This window comes from Microtus ochrogaster, linkage group LG2 (genome assembly GCF_000317375.1).
Source record: "Microtus ochrogaster isolate Prairie Vole_2 linkage group LG2, MicOch1.0, whole genome shotgun sequence".
In the NCBI taxonomy this organism is placed as follows: domain Eukaryota; kingdom Metazoa; phylum Chordata; class Mammalia; order Rodentia; family Cricetidae; genus Microtus; species Microtus ochrogaster.
The window spans coordinates 18,154,237-18,177,645 of NC_022028.1; the positions used below are offsets into that span (position 1 = coordinate 18,154,237).

Here is a 23,409-nt window from a genome sequence, read left to right on the forward strand (position 1 = left end):
ACCCCTCTGGCTCCCACTTTCCTCCCTCTCTCCATTCAACAGAATTCGCTGAGCTCTGCCTAATGTTTGATGGTGGATCTCTACATCTCTTTCCATTAGTTGATTAATGAAGTCCCTCTGAACTATCACCTCTCAATAACAGTGGGAAAGAGGTTTAAAGCATATCAACCCCTAGGGACACACTAAAAGCAAATACAAAAATGCAGACACAGCAACTTTAAGTTTAAATAATGAAAGTGCAGTTCTCAGTTATGCCTGCAGGGCCTATGTTTTAAGATTTTTCTGTGCAATCACATTGGACTACTTTGCAGCTTTCAGGAAAGGAAAAAGAAAGAAAGAAAGAAAGAAAGAAAGAAAGAAAGAAAGAAAGAAAGAAAGAAAGAAAGAAAGAAAGAAAGAAGCTCGTTGATTTTTAATCAAAGGGCATGCTTTCCTGCCTGCACACCTATGCTTGTGATTAGAACAAGTCATCTTTTTGTTAATCATGAACACTTCTAATAATGTAAGAAGGTACCGATTTTTTTTTTAACATGGGAAGGAAGTTAGTGTAAATGGGTCTCTCTGAAACAGGCTGAGTGAGATTACATTAATGTTCTTCCTTCTTTATAGTCCCCTTCCTCATATTCAAACCTCTGACTTTCTTCAAAACACAGCTGAACCAGTATCTCATCTACATTCTTTTTATGGTGAGGAAAGTAGACACTAATCACATAGAAAAACAAAACAATAATAATCACTTCTATTCAAGTGCATTATTTTTACATATCTTGAAATATTATTTTAGCAGTCTGTCACTCTAAACTAGTCGTCACTAATATACTATTATTGCATTTTTGGCAATATATCTGTTGAATTTTCCAAAATTCAGAAATAAAAAGTACCCTCCCCAAGTGTGTACATTGCAATAAGAAACAACTTTCCTCTTTCTGAAATCCTTAGTGTGGTCACAGAGCCCACATTACTGAGCTATGTCTGTTGCCAGGGGTTTCTGTTAACAGGGATTTCTGTCCCACCTGATCCTGCAGTCATTCAGTTCCAAAGAAATACACAGAGGTCTACATTAATCATAATATGGTTGGTCTGTTAATTCAAGCTTCTTAATTTTTATAACTTATATTAGCCCATAATTCATGTCTGTGTTAGTCAAGTGGGTTGGTACCTTTTTCAGCGAGGCAGTCACATCTTGCATCCTCTGTGTCTGGATGACGACTGCAGACTGCATCTTTCCTCTTCACGAAAATTCTCCTGTTCTCATTGCCCCACCTCTACTTCCTGCCTGGTTGCCCTGAGTATACTTCCTTCCTGCCTGGCTACTGGCCAATCAGGATATTATTAAACAAGTACAAGAAACAAATCTTTACAGGGTAAAACCATTGTCCCACAGCACCCCCCACCATTTTTTTCAAAATAAGAACTCAAAATCAAATCTCCCTTGTTTAGCTTTCTTTCTGATCATTATTCATAAACTTGTAACCAACACTCTAAAGAAAGAAAAACATCCATAATCCTTTTGAAGTGAGTTGCACAAACTCAATACCTTAATCAAGAGCAGAAATATACATATAACAGAATTGGCCTAAAGTTTATATCACTACACCTAGGTCCACACCAAAGCAAAGTATTCATATTTATACCATATCCCACTTTAAGTGTAAACAAACATTTACAAACAATATTTGGAAATTAGGGTTTAGTTCTCTCTAAACTGCTTCTCGCTTTTTGTTGGGTAAAGTAAATTTGGCAGTGTTCACTGTGACCTTTTGGGGGGTCTTGGTCCCCCAAACCACACAAGTTTGAAATGAATACATAGGTTCTCATCATCTATGGAAACAAAAGCAGAACCTCTTTTCCAAAGCAATATATCCTTAGACCCAAGTTTTGAAATCAAGACCTTTAAAATATATATTTAGGTTTAGCTTAGCAGCCCATACAATAAAATATCTCTCTGTACTTAGCTCATTCACAGTCAAAAATTCAAAGAAAACACAACACAATAATATACATAATCTAGACTCTGCTGATTTGGGGTGCTATTAATTTTAAGGGGACCTAAAGAAAATTTTGAATTATAGTTAAGTCCTTAATAGAATATTCTGTGAGGCTTGATCATCTTAGCCAGCAATCTTTAAACTTTTTCTGGATGCAGAATTCAGAGAAAACTCCAACAGAGGGCCTCTGAAATTTTGTATTATCTGGACCATTTGCTCCTATTGGAGATTCTTCAGGGGGTACATTATTGTGTTGTCTTTAAATTGTTTGATCGCTGAGGAAGGAGAAAAATTACTAAAAGATATTTGATTATAAATGCTGTTGGAATAATCTAACATATATATTTGAGAATGCCTTGACTTCAAAATTTAAGTCAAAAGCTATGTTACTTTGTTTCCTCATGAAGTGAGAGGATGTGGATTCATTCAGGGTTAAGAAAAATCAGGTTTGATCAAGGAAGACTTCCTGAGAAATCTTCATTAAGAGAGGATGCCCCAGATGTCTGAGTTCTACATCCAGAACAGTTTCAAGATTGCTGAGTGAGATGATCAAGCCTTAGAGAATATTCCATTCAGGACTTAACCATAATTCTAAATTTTCTATAGGTTCCTGTAAGATTATCAGCACTTCCCAATCAGTAGGAAGTAGCTTGGAAAACTATGCCCGCATTCCCAAAAATGGATTATGGATGTTTTTCTTTGTTTATAGTGTTGGTTACATGTTTTGTGGATAATGGTCAGGAAAACAACGAAACAAGGTAGATTCAATTAAGAGTTCTTGCTTTGGAAAGGGGAGGAAGTGCTGTGGGACAATGGTTTTAGCCTGTAAAGATTTGTTTCTTGTACTTGTTTAATAAAATGCTGATTGGCCGGTAGCTTGGTAGGAAGTAGAGGCCGGGCAATGAGAATAGAAGAATTCTGGAAAGAGGAAAGATGCAGTCTGCAGTCGTCATCCAGACACAGAGGAAGCGAGATGTGACTGCCCCTCTGAAAAAGATACCAAGCCTGTGGCTAACACAGACATGAATATGGGCTAATGTAAGTTATAGGAGTTAATACGCCTGAGTTAATAGGCAAACCAGTTTATGATTAATGTAGAATGCTGTGTATTTCTTTGGGACTGAACAAGTGCCCGATCTGGTGGGACAGAAATCTCTGTCAACATATATCTTTTGCTTCTCCATCTTGTTTTACCTCATCTTTACCTGTATTTCCCTATATTTAAACCTTATTATCGTGTTTCTCCAACATGTTTGTTTTATTCTTCCCACTTTATATATAGTCTCATTCATTTTATTTATTGCTTTAGGAGCTACCCATCCAGCAGAACTCCAAGTTCATTTACTCAGCCCTAAATTGCCTCCAGATCACATTTTTTTCAATTAATGTATCATCCTACAGGAATGATATATTATCCTACCCCTCTATTTGAAACTTTAGTTGCTAAGTTAATAAACATTTTTTATCTCTTTTTATCTTCTTTCACAAAAAAAAATAATACCTCAGTCGACAGAGTAAATTGCTAGCCTGCCCCAAAATAAGCCATTGTGGACCCATATGAATTGCTGAATGGGCACATGATGTCCATTAGTAAACTTCTTCTGAGCTGTCTCACAGAGCAGTGTTCTTTATATGTAAATACTTTAGGTTTGCACATTAATAGTAAACTTTTTCAGGTCAGGGTCTCTCCTGAATCCCATAACACACCACCTTCACATGTTGAATATATTCATATGAAGTTATTGACCAGAGCAGACCCATTGTGAACTACCTACATGTTTATTTTCCAAGTAGACCGAGACTGTATCAAGAGAAATGAATGATAGATGGTCTTTAAATAAGCAGCTAAATTCTCTTTGTCCAGAGTTTACCTCTGAGCTAGAAGTCCTCCATTGATGGTTTGTGCTGACCTGAGAGTTCTACTCTTAGATGTGAAGTTTATCATGATGCTATTCTCATTCTAACTGGGAACTTTAAATGAAGTGCATCTTTCTATTAGATAACCTTTCATTGGAAAAAAAATTATCTTTAAACTAAGGTTTTGTTGGAATTTCTGTGAGCATCAAGAGCAGGTCTTGTAATTTACCTGGTGTGTTATACCTGTCTTACTACAGATGTTTCCTTGTACATAATTGTTGTAGGAAGGCCGCTTGTTTGCAATTGCCCAGACACAAAATAACCACAGGCCCACAGAGATGGGCCTGTGTAGTAGAGGTAAGGGTATATGTGTGGTAGATTTGGCCAAAAATTAATATCTTTTCATTTAATTTCTAATTATCAGTTCTATGTAATAGACACCTAAAGCTTTAAACTATTTTGATTCCTTTTTTCCATTCTATTCACATTATATATTCAGATGCTCACTTCTTAGGATAACATAATAAATAAATAAAACCTGGCAGAGCCCAACAGGGAACTTTTGCAATTCTAAAAAAATACAACAAAAACAAAACAAAAGAAGACATTGCTGGATTATGTGCAGCAAGACATCCAGAAAGTGTGCAGTATCCTGAGGAACTTACAAGTAGATCTGAATTCTTACACACGGTTTTATACTTTTTTCCCCCCAAAAAAATCAATTTTAAAGCCTTTTGTTGTTTTTCAAACACATTTTTCAGTCAAGACAGAACTTTTGTAGCTGGTTGAGAGCCTCCTGGCATGCTCTGGCCCTTGAAGCCATTATTCAGACATCACAAGTATTTTCTTCCATGTCTTGTAACTCTTCTGTGCTCTCAGGAAGTTCTCTGTAGCCTTGTGCATGTATACCAGTACTCTATGGGACATTCAGACAGCTCATAAAAAGGAACAGAGATGAACACACCAGAAAAATGATGTACTGGTAGAATTATCAGTCACTGATACAATCATATTCCCTTGAAAGATTATTGGTATACATGAAAATGTTTACATTTTTGCATTTCCTTTTTGCCACCTGCATAAAAACACTTTCTACTAAATCACGGGTTCTTTTGTTAAAAAGAAGAATCAGGATTGAAATAGGAAATTCATGTAATAAGATAATATTTCAAAAGTCAATGTATTTTTTCTTATTCTTATTATATTTTTTGAAATTTTCATACATACATATATATCAAAATGTGATATTATCCAATTCCCATTTTCCTTAACTCTTCTATTAGCTACTTTTTTGTTGTTGTGATAAAATACACAATGAAATGTATGGAAAACCAGGTTTGTTGTGGCTAATAGTTAACAGAATGATGTAGTCCTTCATGACAGCAAAGAAATGAAAGTCAGGAAGTCAACTGATCATCATATTCTATCCATACAAAGAAATACTTTCTCTAGCAAGGCTCCACCTCCTTAAGTTTCTATGACCCTCCTAATCACTTCCCCCAGCTAGAGACCAAGTTTTTAAACATGCATAAGCCCTTTGAAATTGAAACCCCAGATATCAAAGAGCCACAGATATGAGCCTGTGAGTATAGCAATTCATATTCAAAGTACATCCTCCTAACTTATCTTGCTTCATTGTTGTTGCTGTTGTTGATAACCCCACAAGTCTAGTTAGATCATCTGTGCATAGATGTGGATATATCCACTGGGGCATGGGAAACCTAACAGTGGCTTGACCTTCGATGAGGAAGAATGAATCTCCAGCTCACAGCAGCTGTTACTGATCAATAGTTCCACAGTATGGTAATAGGTAAGCAGAGGAGCTCTTCCATACATGCTTAAATTTTTCTTGCTAGATCTTGTGCAGATCTTGTGTCTGTGGCCATGGCTACTGTTAGTTCGTGAATGCAGTGATAGCCATATCATGTGCAGAAGAAAGCATTTTAAAGCACTCCTCTGCATTCTTTGGCTCTTACATCATTATCATCTCTTCTTCCAAAATGTTACCCTAGCCTAGGGGGTGAAGGAGGTTGGTAGGGTTGATAAAATATCTTATTTGGGACTGAGCACACAAAATCTCTTAGTTTCAGCACTTTGTAGCGTGAAATTTTTATAGCATCCTGGAAAAGTTTTCCAGCTCATACGAATTTTCTTTTCTATTTAAGTGAAAACAATTCATACACATAAATGTAAAGGTTACATATTCTCTTTGCCATTTAGATTTTATTTAAGAAGTATTACTTAGCTATAGTCTGCCCTAGTTTATGTTTCCATGTCTTTGCATGTGCACACACTCACACACACACAAAAGTATCAGCCGGATGCCAACAGAAGAAATCCTATGGAGTCAGTTTTGAAATACAGGCCATTGCCAACAAAAGAATCAATTCTGTTTTTTTACCTTGTTCTTGTCTCGCCTTCTCCAGAATGGCATGTACAGGCAGTATATGCTAAACGAAAGTTGACTTTATTAACTCAGGATTAACAACTTTAAATGTAATAAAAAAAAAAAACAAGTCACTCAAATGGGGGTGATAACTGGAATACATCAGTGAGAGTCTTTCTGTTCAACGTGAATGCACACTTTCTTATACAAAGACAATTTGGCCCTGTTGAGTGAATGAGGATTAAAAGTGGGCCAATCAACTCAGAGCTCTTGGGCTTGCACAGGGACGGGCAGATAGCTGAGCCATGTAAAGATGTTTCCAATCAGATCCTTAGGTAGGAAGCTGGTTCTTAGCTGTAAAAAAGGCATCTTGTAGTTTCTGTTGGTTCCCAGTTGCTGTGGGACATTCTTATGAGACCACCTTCCTCCTCTAGAACTGCTGCTGCGGTTTCCGTCCTGCGTTGTCCTGCTGCTGACATGGCAGCTCATCTTCAGGGTACGTCTAGTCTGCAGCCTGTTCCCTGCCCAGATGCTTCTCAGGTTTCTCCATGGCAGTTTCTGTCCAGGTGTGGTTTTCACATTTCCTTCCAGGCTGCTTCATCTCTGACAGCTGAGAGCATCCAATCCATCCTGGTGGTAGGCTGGCGGCTGCAGCTGACAACCACTGGCTCCGTCCCCTGCCACTTGAGTCCCCGGCTCTACTTTCAGAGTCCATTCCTCCCCAGCATCTGATATTGGTAAGACATGATCAAACATGTATGCTATAATATCATTTGCCTTACTTAGGATGCTGAGGAACAATCCTTTCCACATTGCTGACTCTCTGGAGTCCAGATGAACAGAGTTGATCTGAACCTTGCAAGAACAAAGGTCAATATGGACCAGAAAAGGGGTAATTACTTCAGAGAGGGTAAGGATTTTCTTGCAGTTGAAACTGGTGTCTGCAAAAGGGATAACAGACGGGGAAACTGGCTAACTAAGCCAGTGTCAGTTGGTAGCGAGGTGAACTCCAAGTTAAAATTGTTGAGCTTTAGTTAAACAAGATGTCACTGGAGGCTTTATGTATGACAAATATGATCAACAGTGATTTCCCTAAGGTAGGAGTGGGCAGTACATATTCTTCTGCTCTTGTCGTTGACTGACCTTGAATCTGTGCTATAATGCGCATGCCCTTTCACACGATGCCAGGGATATTCTCGTCAGTGGTTAGCCACTTTGTAGCTCCTAATGGTGTTCGCTCCTCTGTCTGGTTGTCTGATAAACAGCATAATGCATTTGATCAAAGTGCAGCACTCCACACTGCATTGTCAAGAGCAAATTGATCTGTCTGCAGCTATGGCCTTCCCTGTGGGGGAAAAACTAAACAACTCTACAAAATGTTGTGTTGTCTTATTATTTCCCTCTCTGTTTCTCAGTCAGTGCACTTTAGCCCAGAGGGCCACTTCTCATTTTGTAGCCAACTTCTGTCTCTTGCACAAGGTGTAGGGTTTTTGTTTTTATTGAAATTTTTTTTTCCCAAATTTATGTCCTCCCTCGAAAATGTCTTTGAGAAGCAGGGTTTGCTCTGCTGCAAACAGACATCTGGGACTTACAGTATTTTGTTTTCCCATGGTGTTTGACAGTGACGGCTGCTCTGTCAGCAGCTTGAGATAAGGAGAGGCTCTGGCCGTGCCAATCAGGTTGCAGGTGCTTCGCTTAGATCCCCTCACCAACTAGCCATCTATATTCACTTAACTGGCTCAGTCTTCTTTTCAGGATATATTTCATCCTTAGCCAAATTCCAGTGTACAAAATGCCAGTCCCAGACCTCTTTTGGCCTTTCCTTCCTTGAGGATATTTCTTCTTGGAATGGAAAACAAACACAATTCTCTAAGAGTCAGCAGTTCTTCCCAAATTGACCCTCTCTCTTAGTAAGCAGCGTTTGTTTTGCTTATGCAAAAATTCTTTATTTGGTGGAAAGAGAGATCCTCATCCCAAGACTTGTCATCTTACCTTAACATATACACCCTGACACACACTATGCTTATGTGCCTGGGGACTCATGCACACAAACACACAACAGTGTATCAGTTTTATAAATGAATAAATTATAGAGGCTGGAGAGATTGCTCAGTGGCCAGGACCACTCTTCATCTGGAGTATTTGGTTTTGATTTTGAGCATCTGCATATGGTGTCACAACCTTTTGTAACTCCAGTTCCAGGGTATCCAACTCCCTCTTCTGGTCTCTGTAAGCAATCCACACACATGGTGCACAGACACATGCGACCAAAGCATTCATTCACATTAAATAAATAAATAATTTCTCAGTGCTTAAGAAGGGTTATCAACTGTTGGGTGATATTTCTTGAGTATTACATGAAACTTGCAATACTACGTAATTTGGTAGGTGTTTTATTATGTCTCTTTCTAAATTCAACTTCATTTAGAAGTCCGCTGCCACTTAGTGTTCCCCTATAGGAGTGATTTCTAAAATCAACCATAGAATTTTGGTTGATTTGGTTTATTCATAGATTTTTAAGCCAGGCATTTATGTGCTAATATTCATCGTGGGTAAGATAGGAAGATGACACATTAGAGACCAACCGGGGCTATATGTAGTAGATTCCAAGTTAACCCAGATCACTTAGCCAGACCCTGTCTCAAATAAAAAATAAAGGAAACATAAAATTACTCCAGAGTTTTCACTGAAAGTCCATAGTATTAGTTCCTTCCCCATTTCCTTTAACCACTGTCAGAACAAAATTAATTTTTAAAATCTGAAGTTATTCTTATTCTCTACAATCTGCTCTCACTGTGGAAAGCCTACTACTTAGATATTAACATTCTTGGATCCATCTCCAAATCTTATTTCCTCTGTTACTTTTGTTTGTTTATTAAATTTATGTCACATTTAATTTTCTTGGAAGTCTGCCTGATTCCAGTCATAGTTTTCTTAATTCAATTTGTGGAATGGTATCAGCTTAAGTTTTTTTTTTTTTTTTCAGTAAAGACACTGTGGTATGATTCACTTTTTCATTTTTTTGAGAATTTCATATATGAGCACTGTATGGAATCATTTATATCCCTTCCTCTTCCCCATTCACTTCTTCCTAAATCCTTCAAAATCCTCTCAAATTCATTACCACTTTTTAATTTATTCAAGTGTGTGTGTGTGTGTGTGTGTGTTTTGTGTGTGTGTGTGTGCATTTAAAAACAGTCTGCTGAGTCCATTTGGTGTAGCTCTTTGTGTATGTTTTTAGGACTAATACCTGGAAGTGGATAACCTACCAGGGAACTTGTACCCAGAGAAGCTTCCTTCTGCCTCTTAGAGCATCAGTGATGTCTGTAACTCTTCATTTTTGAGTCACACCTTGGGAAACTTCCTCTACTCACATCTGCATATCATTGCTGTTTTCACTGTAGGAATTTTGAGATTTCATGAATGCAGCTTTTCTGTCAGATACAGAACACATTCTCTCACAACAGACAACTTGGTTCTCTGTCTTTTGCACTGTTCCTGTTCCCCTTACAGGGTGTTCCCTGTGTCTGCAATAAGAATTGTGCTGTAGAATTGCCATTCTTAATATGTTGCTACCACCCATCCAAAAGCATGGGAGATCCTTTTATTTTCTGGTGTCCTCTTCAATTTCTTTCTTCAAGCCTTAAAATTCTTGTCAAATAGATCTTTCACTTCCTTGGTTATTGTTACCCCAAAATACTTTATGCTATTTGTGGCTATTGTGAAAGGTGAAGCTTCTCTGTTGTGGGAAGGGGTCTTGGACTTCCCACAGGGCAGGATTCCCTGCCCTCTCTTAAGGAGGGAGGGGGAGGGAGGAGGGTGAGTTTAGGAGCAGGAGGGGAATGGGAGGTGTGGAGGAAGTGTAAATTTTTGAAAAAAAAAAGAATTGTGCTGTAGATATATCCATTAGGATTGACCATTCCACAGTTAGTTAGGGCCACTGTCTTCCACCTCTTTTACTTCTGTTTTTCTCTTCACATATTCATGGAGTTTCCTTCACACTTAATTTTCTTGAATGTGTACATGATCTCAGTCATTGTCTTGATTTAATCCACTGGATAATATAAGATTAGGTCTTTCTACTTTACATTTTCACCAACAGTGAATACTTTCCCCATTTAATCCACAGCATGCACTGTCTGCTGTTGTATTTTCTTTGACTCTAGCCCCACATTGGAAAGCCAAAATGTCAGTTTTTTTTTTTATTCTTCACTCTTTGCCTCTTTAGGCTTTTTTGGGGGGAGGGGGAGGCAACACCCAGCTTCCAAATAAATTACGTGGAGGCTTATACTTTCTTATAAACTCCTGGCCTTCACTTGGCTTGTTTCTTGCCAGCTTTTCTTAATTTATCCCATCTACCTTTTGCCTCTGGGCCTTTTCCTTCTCTTTTTTCTGTATACCTCACTTTTTCTCTTTCCATTCCTCTCCCTGCAAGATGGCCTACCTTTTCTCATGCCTCGCTATTGGCCCGTCAGCTCTTTATTATATCATCAGATATTTTAGACAAGCCAAGTATAACAGCTTCACAGAGTTAAACAAATGCAACAAAACAAAAACAATATATCTTAAAGTAATATTCTATAATTATTGGATGTTTTCTTGATTTAACCATTTTGATTAGAGTAAGATGAAATCTCACAATACTTGAATTTGCATTTCTCTAACCACTGAGAATTTTCAACATAGTATTTCAAAATATTTATTTTATTTATGTATATGTCTATGTGCATGCATGCATGAGTTTATGTGCACTGCATGGATGCAGGTACCCATGGAGTCCAGAAGAGGGCATTGGATCCCATGGCTGGTTATTATCAGAGGTTGTTATCTGCTTCATGTGGGTGCTAGAAACTAAACCCAGTTTCTCAAAAAGAGCAGTAAGTGTTTTCAACTCTTACGCTGCATTCTCAAACACTATTGAACATTTTAAAGACATTTCTTATCCATTTTAATTTCTTCTTTTGAAAAATAACTCCTCTGATATACAGCCCACTTTTTAATTGGGTCATTTGTTTTCTTGACATTTTGAAAATTATTTATATATGCTGGATATTAATCATCTGCCAAATGTATAGCTGGCAAAGATTCTCTCCCACTCTTTGTGCTACTACTTCAATCAATTAATTGTTTCATTTTCTGAGGATCAGTTGTTGGTTATGGGCCTTAATTACTGAGCAAATGGATCCCTATTCAGAAAGTTCTATCTTACACCTATATTTTGTGGGTTACTGAGTATGTTTTCTTCTAGAAGTTTCAGTGCTTTAGGTTTCACATTGAGGCCCTTGATCTATTTGTACCTGATTTTTCGGTAAAGTGATAAACACAGTGCTAAGTGAAATTTTCTCTAGTGGATATCCAGTTTCCCTAGCAACATTTGTTTAAGATTTTTTATTTTCTCCAGTGTGTATTTTTGGTATCTTTGTCAAACATCAGATGTCTATAGTTATGTACAGTCATGTTTGGGTTTTCTGTTTTATTGTATTAATCTTCTTGTCTTTTCGAATGGCAGTACTATGCTGTTTTTATTACGAGAGCTCTGTAAAATAGCTTGAAATATCTAGCATAGTAATCTTTCCTGTATGTTGTAAGGAGGCTGATTGTTGATTCCCAGCCTCTCGGGCCTAAAAGTAATCACACAGAAACTGTATTAATTAAATCCTAGGACCTAGATCTCCCCTTCTATCTCCGTACTCCCAGATTTAGCTCTGGTCACTCAAATATTGCATCCATTGTCCCTATGAAAGTCTTCTACAATGCAAAGTTCAAATCTCAAAAGAGATTGGAGAAAGACACTATAAGACAAAAGGCATACTTGTGCTCATAAAATCATAGAATTAATATTATAAAATGACCATTATACCAAGATCAATTTAGAGTTAATATTATCCCAGTGAAAATCCCTGTTTCATTCTTCACATGAATGTAAAAACGCATTCTAAAGTTCATTTTGAACTAAAAAATATACTAGATAGTGAAAGCAAATTTGAGCAAAAAGTATAATACAGGTGATGTGGGATTCCCCTTTGTATTCTGTGAATGCCATTGATTAATAAAGAAACTGCTTTGGACCTATAGCAAGACAGAACTTAGCTAGGCAGAGAAAACTAAACTGGATTCTGGGAGAAAGAAGGGCAGAGTTCAGAGAGAAGCCATATAGCCCCATTGGAGACAGATGCTGGAACTTTACTCTGTAAACCACAGCCACGTGGCAATACACAGATTAGCAGAAGTGGGTTAAATTAATATGTAAGAGTTAACCAATAAGAAACTAGAACTAATGGGCCACACAGTGATTTAAATAATAAGGTTTCTGTGTTATTATTTTGGGGCTGAGCAGCTGGAAACCAACAAGCAGCATCCTCCAACAGCATTTTTTAAATTAATGATTGATGGAGGAAATCCCAGCCCATTGTGGGTTCTGCTTTCCCTGGGCTGGTGGTCCTGGTCTCTATAAGAAAGCAGGGAGCAAACCATGGAGAGCAAGCCAGTAAGCAGGACCCCTCCATGTTTTTTTTTATCCATTCCTGCCTCTAAGTTCCTGTCTTGCTTGTGTTCCTGTCCTGACTCCTGTTGATGATGAACAGCAATATGAAAGTGTAAGCAGAATAAACCATTTCCTCCCAACTTGCTTTTTTACCATTGTGTTTCATTGCAACAAGGGAGATCTTAACTAAAACAGCCAGTTAGTTGTGCTTCCTTCAGCATTTTCCTAAACTGTGCCTTTTGCAAACCTACTGTGCGTGAAATGTGTAACCTTGAAGTGATTCCCCTCATAAAACTGACTACTTAGAATATGGAAGGCCTTAGTCTAGAAGAACTCTTACCACAAGCTGGACAAACAACCAGGTATTTGAAAGTACATATTACCAGGGTTGAGATACTGCTTAGAACATAGTGATTACTTCTGTACTATGTACTTGTTTGTATATAATTTGTGTGTATATAATTTTTGTGTATATAATTTGCACTACTTATTTATACTGACTTAAAATTTTCCCACATATGCTTTTTAAAAATGCTTTTAAGCTGGGGGCTTATACAAATCCCATTCAGGCCACAATATGAATAATAAATATGTGTTTATTTGAACTTCTTGATGGTGAAAGTTCTGCAGACAATAGACTTATTTATTTCTGAAGAGGTTTTATGTTAGAAGAATTATCCCTGGGGCATTAAGAAGAAAAAGCCTACAAGAAGCACTTGACGAAGTTATAACTCTTAGGATAAAATATGACAATAATGATTACTAAAGTAAAAACCAAGGTATAAAACAGCACATACTGTACATAATGCATTTTCAACTTTTCTGTTATCTAGTTTGTTTGTGTCACTAGAAAAGCTACTTACGGAAAATTGATTTTGATCTTAGAGGGCATGAACTCCTTTGATTTATTGTTTTAAACATGAAATATGTATGATAAGAACATTTAGCAATAGGCATGTGTGTTTACTTCTTGCTATGTGATTTATTATTCTTACCACTTTTCAGTATTTTGTGGGTAAGCAGTTAGACATCCCAAATAGTGAAATCAAAACCTTGCCGAATTTATATGGTAATATATGGAAAAACTTGGATTATTAACAATGGTTCCCATGAAACAAACTAGGCTGTCAACCTCCACACTGTTTCTTCTTTCACCATAACATGGCCATGTTATAACATACTGTGGATGATAGCCTCATAAGTTATTCAGATATTAGGACAGCTTAGGAAAGTGTACTTAGTACAGTGGGGGAAATGGGTGTGCGTTCCTGAACTAAAATCACAGATCCCTATTCTGATTGCTAAGGTTAAAGAACTTGAGAGGGGGCATAGGAATAAAACTCTTATGCTGGGATCAGTGCTCTTATTAGCAAAAGAAGAAACCAGAGCCTTCTCTGTACCCTATGAAAATACACAGCATGACTGTCTGCAACCCTGGTTGACGAACAGGGTCAGAAGTCTGATGTATTAGCCTCCCTGCCTATGGTACGTCACTATTTTAAACTGTACCTCATGAAGATACAGAGCATGGCTGTCTGTAAGCCTGGCACACCATTCTGCCAACAGGGTCAGCTGTCTTTTGTGTGATCCACCGAGCCTAAGTCATTTCATATGAAGAATCTAAGACACAAAATGATGACATTTTTTCTCATTTTCCCAGAATATTTGAAATTTTGATTTAAAATATTATTCAAGAATATAACCCCTTAACATGTTATTCATTGAATTTACTTAATACCTAAATTAGCATCAAACTCAAACTCTTCCTTTTATTAAAGCAACATTTTATTCATATCTTTTGAGATAATATTCTCTCAAGTGAATTATATGTTAAAATACACAGTTGACTTGGTAGTCAGATAGATCACATTCCAGAAATTTAAAGAATTCAAATGCTGCCAGGGCCATGATGATCTGAGTGGCCTGTGCTCTCAACTGGGGCCATGTTGTTGTCCAGACAAGGTCTTCTCCCAAGAACATGTCTGGATCCTTGACCCTACAGCAGCCAGGGTCTGAGTTGTGTTCATGGCCCCTGTGACCAACAATAACCTTGGGGATGCTGTGCAAGGCCCATTATGATGCTGGGGCCACACTGATCTGGGTAGCCTATGCTGCCACCTGGGGCCTTGGAGATCTCCAGGCATGGAATGCTGCCTATGGCATGTCTGGGTTCATAGCGTTGCAGCAGCTGGAGTCTGGGATAAAGTTCATGGCTTCTGTTACTATCAAGTACTTTGCAGATACACAGCATCCAGTCAGACATCTGAGACCATGTTGCTATCGGGGGGCTTTGATGCCACCAGGGCCATGCTAATCTGGGTGCCCTATGCTGCCATAGGAAATCTAGAGCTGGCTTACTGGTTTATCATTTATCTTTACATTCTTGTAAGGTGGGAGAAGATCTCAGTCTTTCGTCCATTGGATTTGGAATGCTGTCTTCCCTTGCTATTGCTCCAATGTAGCATGTTATAGGCTGTGTCACTACAACAACCTAGTTTATCCTGTTTTCCAGACGAAATATTAAAGCTCACACTTAAGTATCTAGGCTCGCATACCACATATAAAAAATACCGTGGCTATTAATTCACATCTTGACTGCACAGTCTCCAAAATTCTTTCCTTTTTTTCTACTCTGCTCTTTTCAAAGTTTCTTATCCTGGAAATTCATCACAGAAGACAAATTGTTTGGGAAACAGTATTTTCAAACACTTACTATCAGAACTGAATGCAAGCTATAGGTGAGTTACAAAATTTTAACGATAGAAGAAATTCTAATCATCCTCTTGTCTAATGTTCTATACTATTATAGAACATTATGTTTATTCAGCATCAAGGAAGTACCTATTACTCATTATTTTGTAGTAAATCAAGTTGAGCACCAGTGATTCAGTGGGTGGGAGAGGACTCTCCCTTTGCTGGAGGTGTCCCCTGATGTACATTGTTCAGACCCTTCTGGATTTGTATAGCAATATGCCTGCTTCAGGTCACACATTGTGCTCCTTTAAGGTATAGTTGAACTTTTTTCAGGGGATCTTTAGTAAATTAGGGCATGATGCCTGATTTTTAAATGCCAGCTTGCTGCAATGAAGCATCACCAGGGAAGGGAGTCTTGCCTGAATCTTACATAAACCTGTGGACAAATCCTTGAGGGATTGTCTTCATTGTTAGTTGACTCAGCCCACTGTAGATGAACCCATTCCCTAGGCTATGCCATGCACTGTATAAGGGTGAAAAAAAAGGTAGCTAAACCAATAAACAGGCAGCTTGAATGCAGGTTTCTCTTAAGCTTTGCTCTTGACGTGTGTGTGTGTGTGTGTGTGTAATAGAAGAGCTGGATTTACAGGTGAATTCAGATTAATGTAATTTGCCCAGTATGTGTTATCAGATTTTTCTATCATCTACCAGAACAGCAAGTACCATTAAGTAGATAGATAGATAGATAGATAGATAGATAGATAGATAGATAGATAGATAGATAGATAGATAGATAGATAGATAGATAGATAGATAGAGACAGAGATATACTGCATACAAAGGAAGCTTGTCCTTCAAAAATATCACAATGTATGTGCAAAGGTTAATGGCACTTAGGTGTCTTGCCTTCAGTCGCTTATCATTTCACCTACCTGATTAAATTCTGTTGTGGATGATTCCAACTCCGAAGACTGATTTGAAAATTGTTAACTGGCTTGCATCACATTATCATTTCTCCAAGAGTTTCTTTCTACTTTTGGAAAATCTACTTAAATTGTGGTCCTTTGTCATAATCTCAGGAAATGTAAAATCAATGAAAATGAGTAGATCTGTATTTCTAAAAATATTCTTTTCACAGGAAGAAGAGTTGAGGAAGAGCGGGGAGGCCAAGTATGCACACCTGAGCGACGAACTGCATGTATTAATTGAAGTGTTTGCTCCACCCGGGGAAGCTTATTCACGGATGAGTCATGCCTTGGAGGAGATTAAAAAATTCCTGGTTCCTGTAAGTGATTTTTTTTTATTTTACAAACAGTTTCTTATCCATTCCTATTTTAAATTGTGTCTTTGATCTCTACTGACTTTTTGGAAGGAAATTCATGCTGTACATTAATTATCTATGTGTAGATTTGATGCAAATCTTAAATAAATAGAGAACAACACAAGACATTTGTTATAAGAACTGGCATGTTGGCACTTTCTACTAGTCTGACACAAGCATTCATCATAAGCCGGTTGCATAGTATACACCATAGGAAATTGAGCCAGAAACAATAATAAGAAAAATGCACAAGCAAAAATACATGATTTATGTCACCATCCACTGTTTTAACCCCCGACATGTATTTTGATAATTTATAATTAGTAGGAAAACATAGTAAAAAAGAATAAAAAGGATGTGATTGTATATGTATTATTTATAGTAAGACAATGATAGTATTTTAATAATGACAAGTGCCTTTTATGTGGTAGTTTTTCAGGTTCTAGCAGATACAAAATATAGTATATGATAATATTAATAGAGGTAGATATATGTTAATTTAGGAATTTAGAAATGTATACTCACCAGACAATATGAGACTAGATGATGCTCATTTAGTAAGGTGGCAAATTCAGCAGCGAGTTGAGTAGAGTTCTCTACTGATTTCCTAAGAAACAGAGGAACATAAACGCATGAAGTCTTAAGGTTGACAATTGAGCATTCTAGAAACAAGTGCTTCCGTAGAAAGCTTGCCAAAAGGCTTGAGACTGATGGTGAGATACTGAAAGAATGCTGGGTAAAGTTCCCGGAAGATCTTGGAAAGATTCTCAGCCCAGAGCATAGATAACTGAGATTATTCTGCAAATGAAAAAAAAAAAAAACTCAGTGAAAACCTCAGAGAAGGTGGCTGGCAGATAAGATCGACTGATTAGTAGTGGTATTAGAAAGGAAAAATATCAGAGAATTCGCTAAGTGCACAGCATTAAGGTCCGGCCACATTTTCTAGTTACAAGTCCAGTCCCAACCTAAATCTTCATCAAGACACAATTATAGAATAATGGCATCCTAGGTTGAGTATTTCTTAATTGCAGGTGCATAGTTAGTATATGAGTCTCATCTGTAAACCTACCTAAATAGATCTCATTCTGAAGATTGATGATGCTATATTATTTGTTCCTTTGGTTTTCCAATAAAATATTTAGTCCTAAGCTGAATAAGGCATTTCAGTCTATTTAGTTAGGAGCAGACCAGATAAACATATGTATAATGAAGCCAGGTCTGTTTGTATCACAATTTCATTGTACAGCTTTAGATAAGTTACTTAAATGTTTATAGCATCAGTTTATTGATCTTTAAAATGAAAATGATCATAACTTACTCACCAGTCACAACTATTATGAATATTAAACAGGATAGTACATGCAAAGGGTTTAAAAATAATAAAAAATAGGAAAAACTGTTTATATATATTATAATAGAAATATCTTTAGATAATTTTATGAGGTAAAATATGTTAGACAGTGTAATAAGTCTTTTTATTTGGAATATTATATATGTATATGTATATAGGCATACATATAATATAAATACATTTATGACACAAATACAGATTTTTCCATTTCTTTCCTCCCTCCAAACCCTCTCATATACTATTCCCTACTCTCCTTCAAATACATGGCTAGTATTTTCCCTAATTTTTATTTTATGCATAGATTCCTATTTGCATATTTTTCCTACACACATATTTTTACATTATATTTCTAAGTAGAACTTTCTCAGTCCATATAACATTACTTGTAATATGTCTTTGATATATAGACATATTATATCATAGCATATAGCATAGACTGTAGGCTATGTTAACCTACTTATGTAGTAAATATCTGTGACATGAATTACTTTCTCATATATTATACCTTGCAATAACTTCATTCCTATCTTACTCACTGAAACATTTATACTAAACAAAGTTGGAAATTTATTTCTGGGCCACCATTGTATCATTATCATTGATCATCTCGCTTGACAGTGTTTGTCTGATTGTAGTTTAACTATTGAAATGACTGACCAAATTCAGTAGAAAAACAAGTAAGGCAAACGCAATCTGGCCACATCTGTGATCCATGTGTGCCTGTAAATGTGGTTTCCCCCTTGCCCCTGATATTCTGGGACTTCTTCTTTCTAGTAGAGTTGTCCCATTCCCATGTTATTACATGTTTTGACTTTCATTTATGCAACATGCAAGCTCACTGACAACTCTACATCTTTGAAGATTTTTCTTAAAAAAATATTTACATGGCTAGTTACTTTCCATTAGCATTTTCTCAAATCTACATGTGCAGCAACTTCTTCAACTACAAATCTAAAGTTACTTCCTCGTTTGCCTTCTATTATGCAGTGCTGTTGTGACAGGCTCATGGCATCATTATGATAAAGAAATTAGTCTTTGATAACAGAAAAACAGACAATTTTATTGACCTTCTCCAATAAAAGGTTTTAGTGACCTAAATAAGAAGTCATAATACAGAGCACTTTTTCAGAATCTGTAAGTTGACAAGTCTGTCTTGCTTGACTTGAGCTTCATATAATCTCAAGCAGAGTTTTGTGTAAATTAAAGCAGTAGGCAGGTATGTGGGCAGATTTATGCATATGTACACATATTTAATTTATGCCTTTGTATAGTTGTGCATCTCTTTACTAGTTTCATAAATATGATATTTAAGTTAATTCAATAAAAGGAAAAAAAGCAGTATAGACCTTTTCTGGAGTGTGGTCAACTTACCAAGACCAATACTCATGAAGAAGATTGACTGTTTCTCTCTTAGCTGCTATTAGTGACCTATAACTCCTCGGCTATGAGCAGGACTTCAGCCTACCTTCCTTCTCCATCCTAAATTTAATCTTGCATGGGTCTTGTACATACTCATAACCACTATGTGGTGGTTTGAAAGAAAATGGTCCCCAAAAGGGAGTGGCATTCTTAGGAGGTGGGGCATTGTTGAAATAGGTGTGTCCTTGTAGGAGAAGTATGTTACCGTGGAGGTGGGCTTTGAGGTCTCATCTATACTCAAGCCACACCCAGTATCTCAGATCACTTCCTATAGTCTGCAAGATGTAAGACTCTTAGCTACTTCTCTAGCACATGTCTGCCCATTTGCCACCTGCAATTTCTCACCATGATGATAATGGACTGAACTTCTGCACTGTGAGTGAGTTCCCTCCCCACTGAAATGTTTTCCTTTATGAGAGTTGCCATGGTTGTGGTGTCTCTTCACCTAACTAAGACACAGTGAATTCATATGTGCAGTTGCCCTGCTGTTCCTGGAAGACAATGCTACTTGTAGTCATCCACTGCTACCGACCCTTAAATTCTTTCTGTCTTCTTTTATACCATTTTCTTTGAGTCTTGGGAGGAGGGGGTAAATTACTATCTCATTAAGGAATGGGAACTTCATAATCTTTTATTCTCTGTACCTTGTCTAGTTGTGAGTCTCTGCATTAATCACCATCTACTGCATATAGAAACTTCTCTGATAAGGGCTGAGAGATACATTTTTCATGGGTATAAGGATAATTAATCAGGAGTCAGTTTAATATTATATACATTTAACATAATAATAGTAGACTCTGACTATGATCGAAACAGGTTATATTAATATCTCAAATCAATCATAATGAAAAAGAACAATGAAGGAAGTTGAAAAAGAATGCCTAGGAATATATTCTGAAACATACAATATTTATACATTTTTATCATGGTTTTGGAATTCCTCAGGAAAATATTAAATAATTTTGTTATATTGTTGTTTCATACTATTTATACATTTATATTATATATAGATACATCACAAATACAGTTATATATGCACTGTAGTTAACACTTGAAGTTAGCTATATGGTAGAAAGTTGAACTTTAATATACACATGTGTATATACATGCATATATATATGAACCAGGTTTTTTTCTTTTCTCAGTTATATGAGACATTTATCTTGCTGATAGTCATCCTTCTTAAAATTGAACATTTAAGAATATTAGTTTCAGTTTAACATATTAGAAATCCATATTGTAGACATAAAGAGATTTAATTGTAAAAAAAAGTGAAGGATAGAGAATTTGCTTGTAGAAAAAAGTAAAAATTTCTTCTTATGATAAATGCAAGTAGAGAATATCTCATTTTGTGTTTATCAGAGGATAGTCCCACCTCTAAAATTGGAATATGAAACTCTCACCTACGCGTGTAAGCAGATGTAGAGGAACTGGAAGAAGACTAAGGTACTTTCAGTACGGAGAGTGGAAAGAAGCTTGATTTTCATATACTAAAAATTTTAACATTTTGAAACATAAAGTATATAAAACTTTGCCCATAGATATCTTATACAGATATATTTAATTATGTAAAAGATACATAAGTAGCATTACCATGAGATCCACGCTATATTTTTATTTCAAAAGGAAATTACATCAGTGTTTTAATCAGGTGAACAGGTAGGAGAAATAATGCATTAAACAAGAACCCACAAGCAAACACAAGTGATGTTGGTATGTGGGAAGACAGAGTGGGAGGTAGCCAGCCGATGCCTTTGCGCTCACTGTGGGAGGAGATGAACATTTTCTACTATCTTTAGCCTGCAAAGGAGAGCATCATCAACTGCAAAATATGACGTAACATTCATTGCAGTAAAGAAAGCACGACCCATAAGCTGATACCAGCTCATCAAATTCTTGATGGCTAAATGTTTCCCAGCATTTCCTCAGACTTCTGTTATGAAAAGCACTCACTTTTCATGTAAGCAATCATGATATAACCCCGTGGGAGTTAATAGAAGTAAGCAAAGAGCTGTAGGAATTTGTTACCTGCTGAGTGATGCTTTGTTGCTATGGTACTGTGATCCTATTTTCGTTTTATTTGAAAAATTTATTATCATCTAATATTAGCACTTGTTATTCACTAAATAGTCATAAAAATAACAGACCTTTGACTTTAAACATAGCTAAAAGCATTATTAGTTTTGAGAAGAGGTATATTAGCAGTATGTTTTATCACTGCTAAAACTGGACTACTTTAGCATTGCTAATTGATTGACATAGCCGAGAACACAGGGGAAGAAAAGAGGCAGCAAGTAGCTATTGGAATGAAATATCTTTCTCAGAAACTAGAAAACAAGTGTCCAAAGATTCAAATGGGCACTTTGTAGTAATGGTGGTAATTTATGAATATAGACTTAGCATGCACATTGTATCATTAGAAGCAGTTTTTCTCCAGATGTGCGTGCTTTCACTTGTAACAGCCTAGAATTTTGAAGTTCCCAAGCCAATCTTTTTTTTTCTTTTTTTGGGGGGTGTAGAAAATTTATTTGTTTGTTTGTTTGTTTGTTTTACATTCTAACCACCGTTTTCCCTTACTCCTCTCCTTCTACTCCCTCCCCTCATCCCCTCTGTTCTCATCCCCCAATCCACTGCTCTTCCTTTCCTGTTTAGGAAAGGGCAGAGCTCCAATGAGTATCAACAAAACTTGGCATAATAGGATGCAGTAAGACTAAGCATCTCCCCATGTGTTAAGGCTGGGCAAGGTGACTCTGTGTGAGAAGTAGGGTCCCAAAGGCCTGTAAAAGAGTAGGAAAAAATAGCCCCTGCTTTCACTGATAGGAGTTCCACAAGAGGACGAAGCCACACAACTGTATATATGCAGAGTACCTCTTCTATCAGGTTCAGTGTATCTGGCTTTATGGTAAGATCTTTTATCCACTCATATTTGAATTTTGTGCAGGGTGATAAATACGGATCTATTTGCATTATTCTCCATGCAGTCATACAGTTTGACCAGCACCAATTGTTAAAGATGCTGTCTTTATTTCTAGTGTGTTTCCTGGCTTCTTTGTCAAAAATCAGGTATCTATATATGTGTTGATTTATGTTTGGGCTTTCAGTTTGATTCCATTGATCAATGTATCTGTTTTGTGTTGGTACAATGTGGAATTTATAAAAAGTGCTCTGCAGTACATTTTGAAATTGGGAATAGTGAGATCTCCAGTAGCTATTTTATTGTTCAGAGTTGTTTTAGATATCCTGGGTTCTTTGTTTTTCTATACTAAGTTGAGAGTTTTCCTTTCAAAGTCTGTAAATAATTGTCTCATAGTTTTGACAGGGATTGCACTGAAGCTAATGATATCTTTTGGTAGGATGGCCATTTTTATTATGTTAATCCTACCAATCTATGAGCATGAAAGATAATTCCATCTTCTGATATCTCCTTCAATTTCTTTCTTCTAAGACTTAAATTTTCATATAAGAGTTTCACTTGCTTGATTAGAATTTCTGCAACATACTTTTTTAATTATTTGAGGCTATCGTGAAAGGTTATGTTTCACTAATTTCTTTCTCGATGTGTGTCATTTGTGTATAGGAAGACTACTCATATTGTGGAGTTAATTTTATATTCAGATGCTTTGTTGAACATGTGTATCAGCTATAGGAGTTCCACAGTGGAATTTTTTTAGATTTACTTATATATACATGCATATCATCTACAAATAAAGAAACTTTGACTTCTTCCCTTTCAATTTGTATCCCCTTGGTCTTCTTCAGATTTCTTTGTGTTCTACCTAAGACGTCAAGCACTATATTAAATAGATATGGAGAGAGTCTACAACCTTATCTTGTTCCTCATTTTAGTGGCATTGCTTTGCGTTTCTCTCCATTTAATTTGATGTTGGCTTTCTGTATTGCTTTTTTTTT

General features: G+C 36.7%; 1 protein-coding gene across 2 annotated transcripts in view; it reads left to right on the forward strand.

Annotated features, from left to right (window-relative positions):
• The window catches only part of Khdrbs2 (KH RNA binding domain containing, signal transduction associated 2), a 395,206-nt gene that overhangs the window by 168,668 nt on the left and 203,129 nt on the right, over positions 1-23,409 (forward strand). For both annotated transcript variants that reach the window (XR_003378116.1, XM_005359887.2), the window contains exon 4: positions 16,548-16,694. Coding sequence is in view for 1 of the 2 variants with exons in the window: in XM_005359887.2 (XP_005359944.1) it covers positions 16,548-16,694 (147 nt within the window). In the remaining variant the exon portion in view is untranslated. The remainder of the gene's footprint in view (positions 1-16,547; positions 16,695-23,409) is intronic.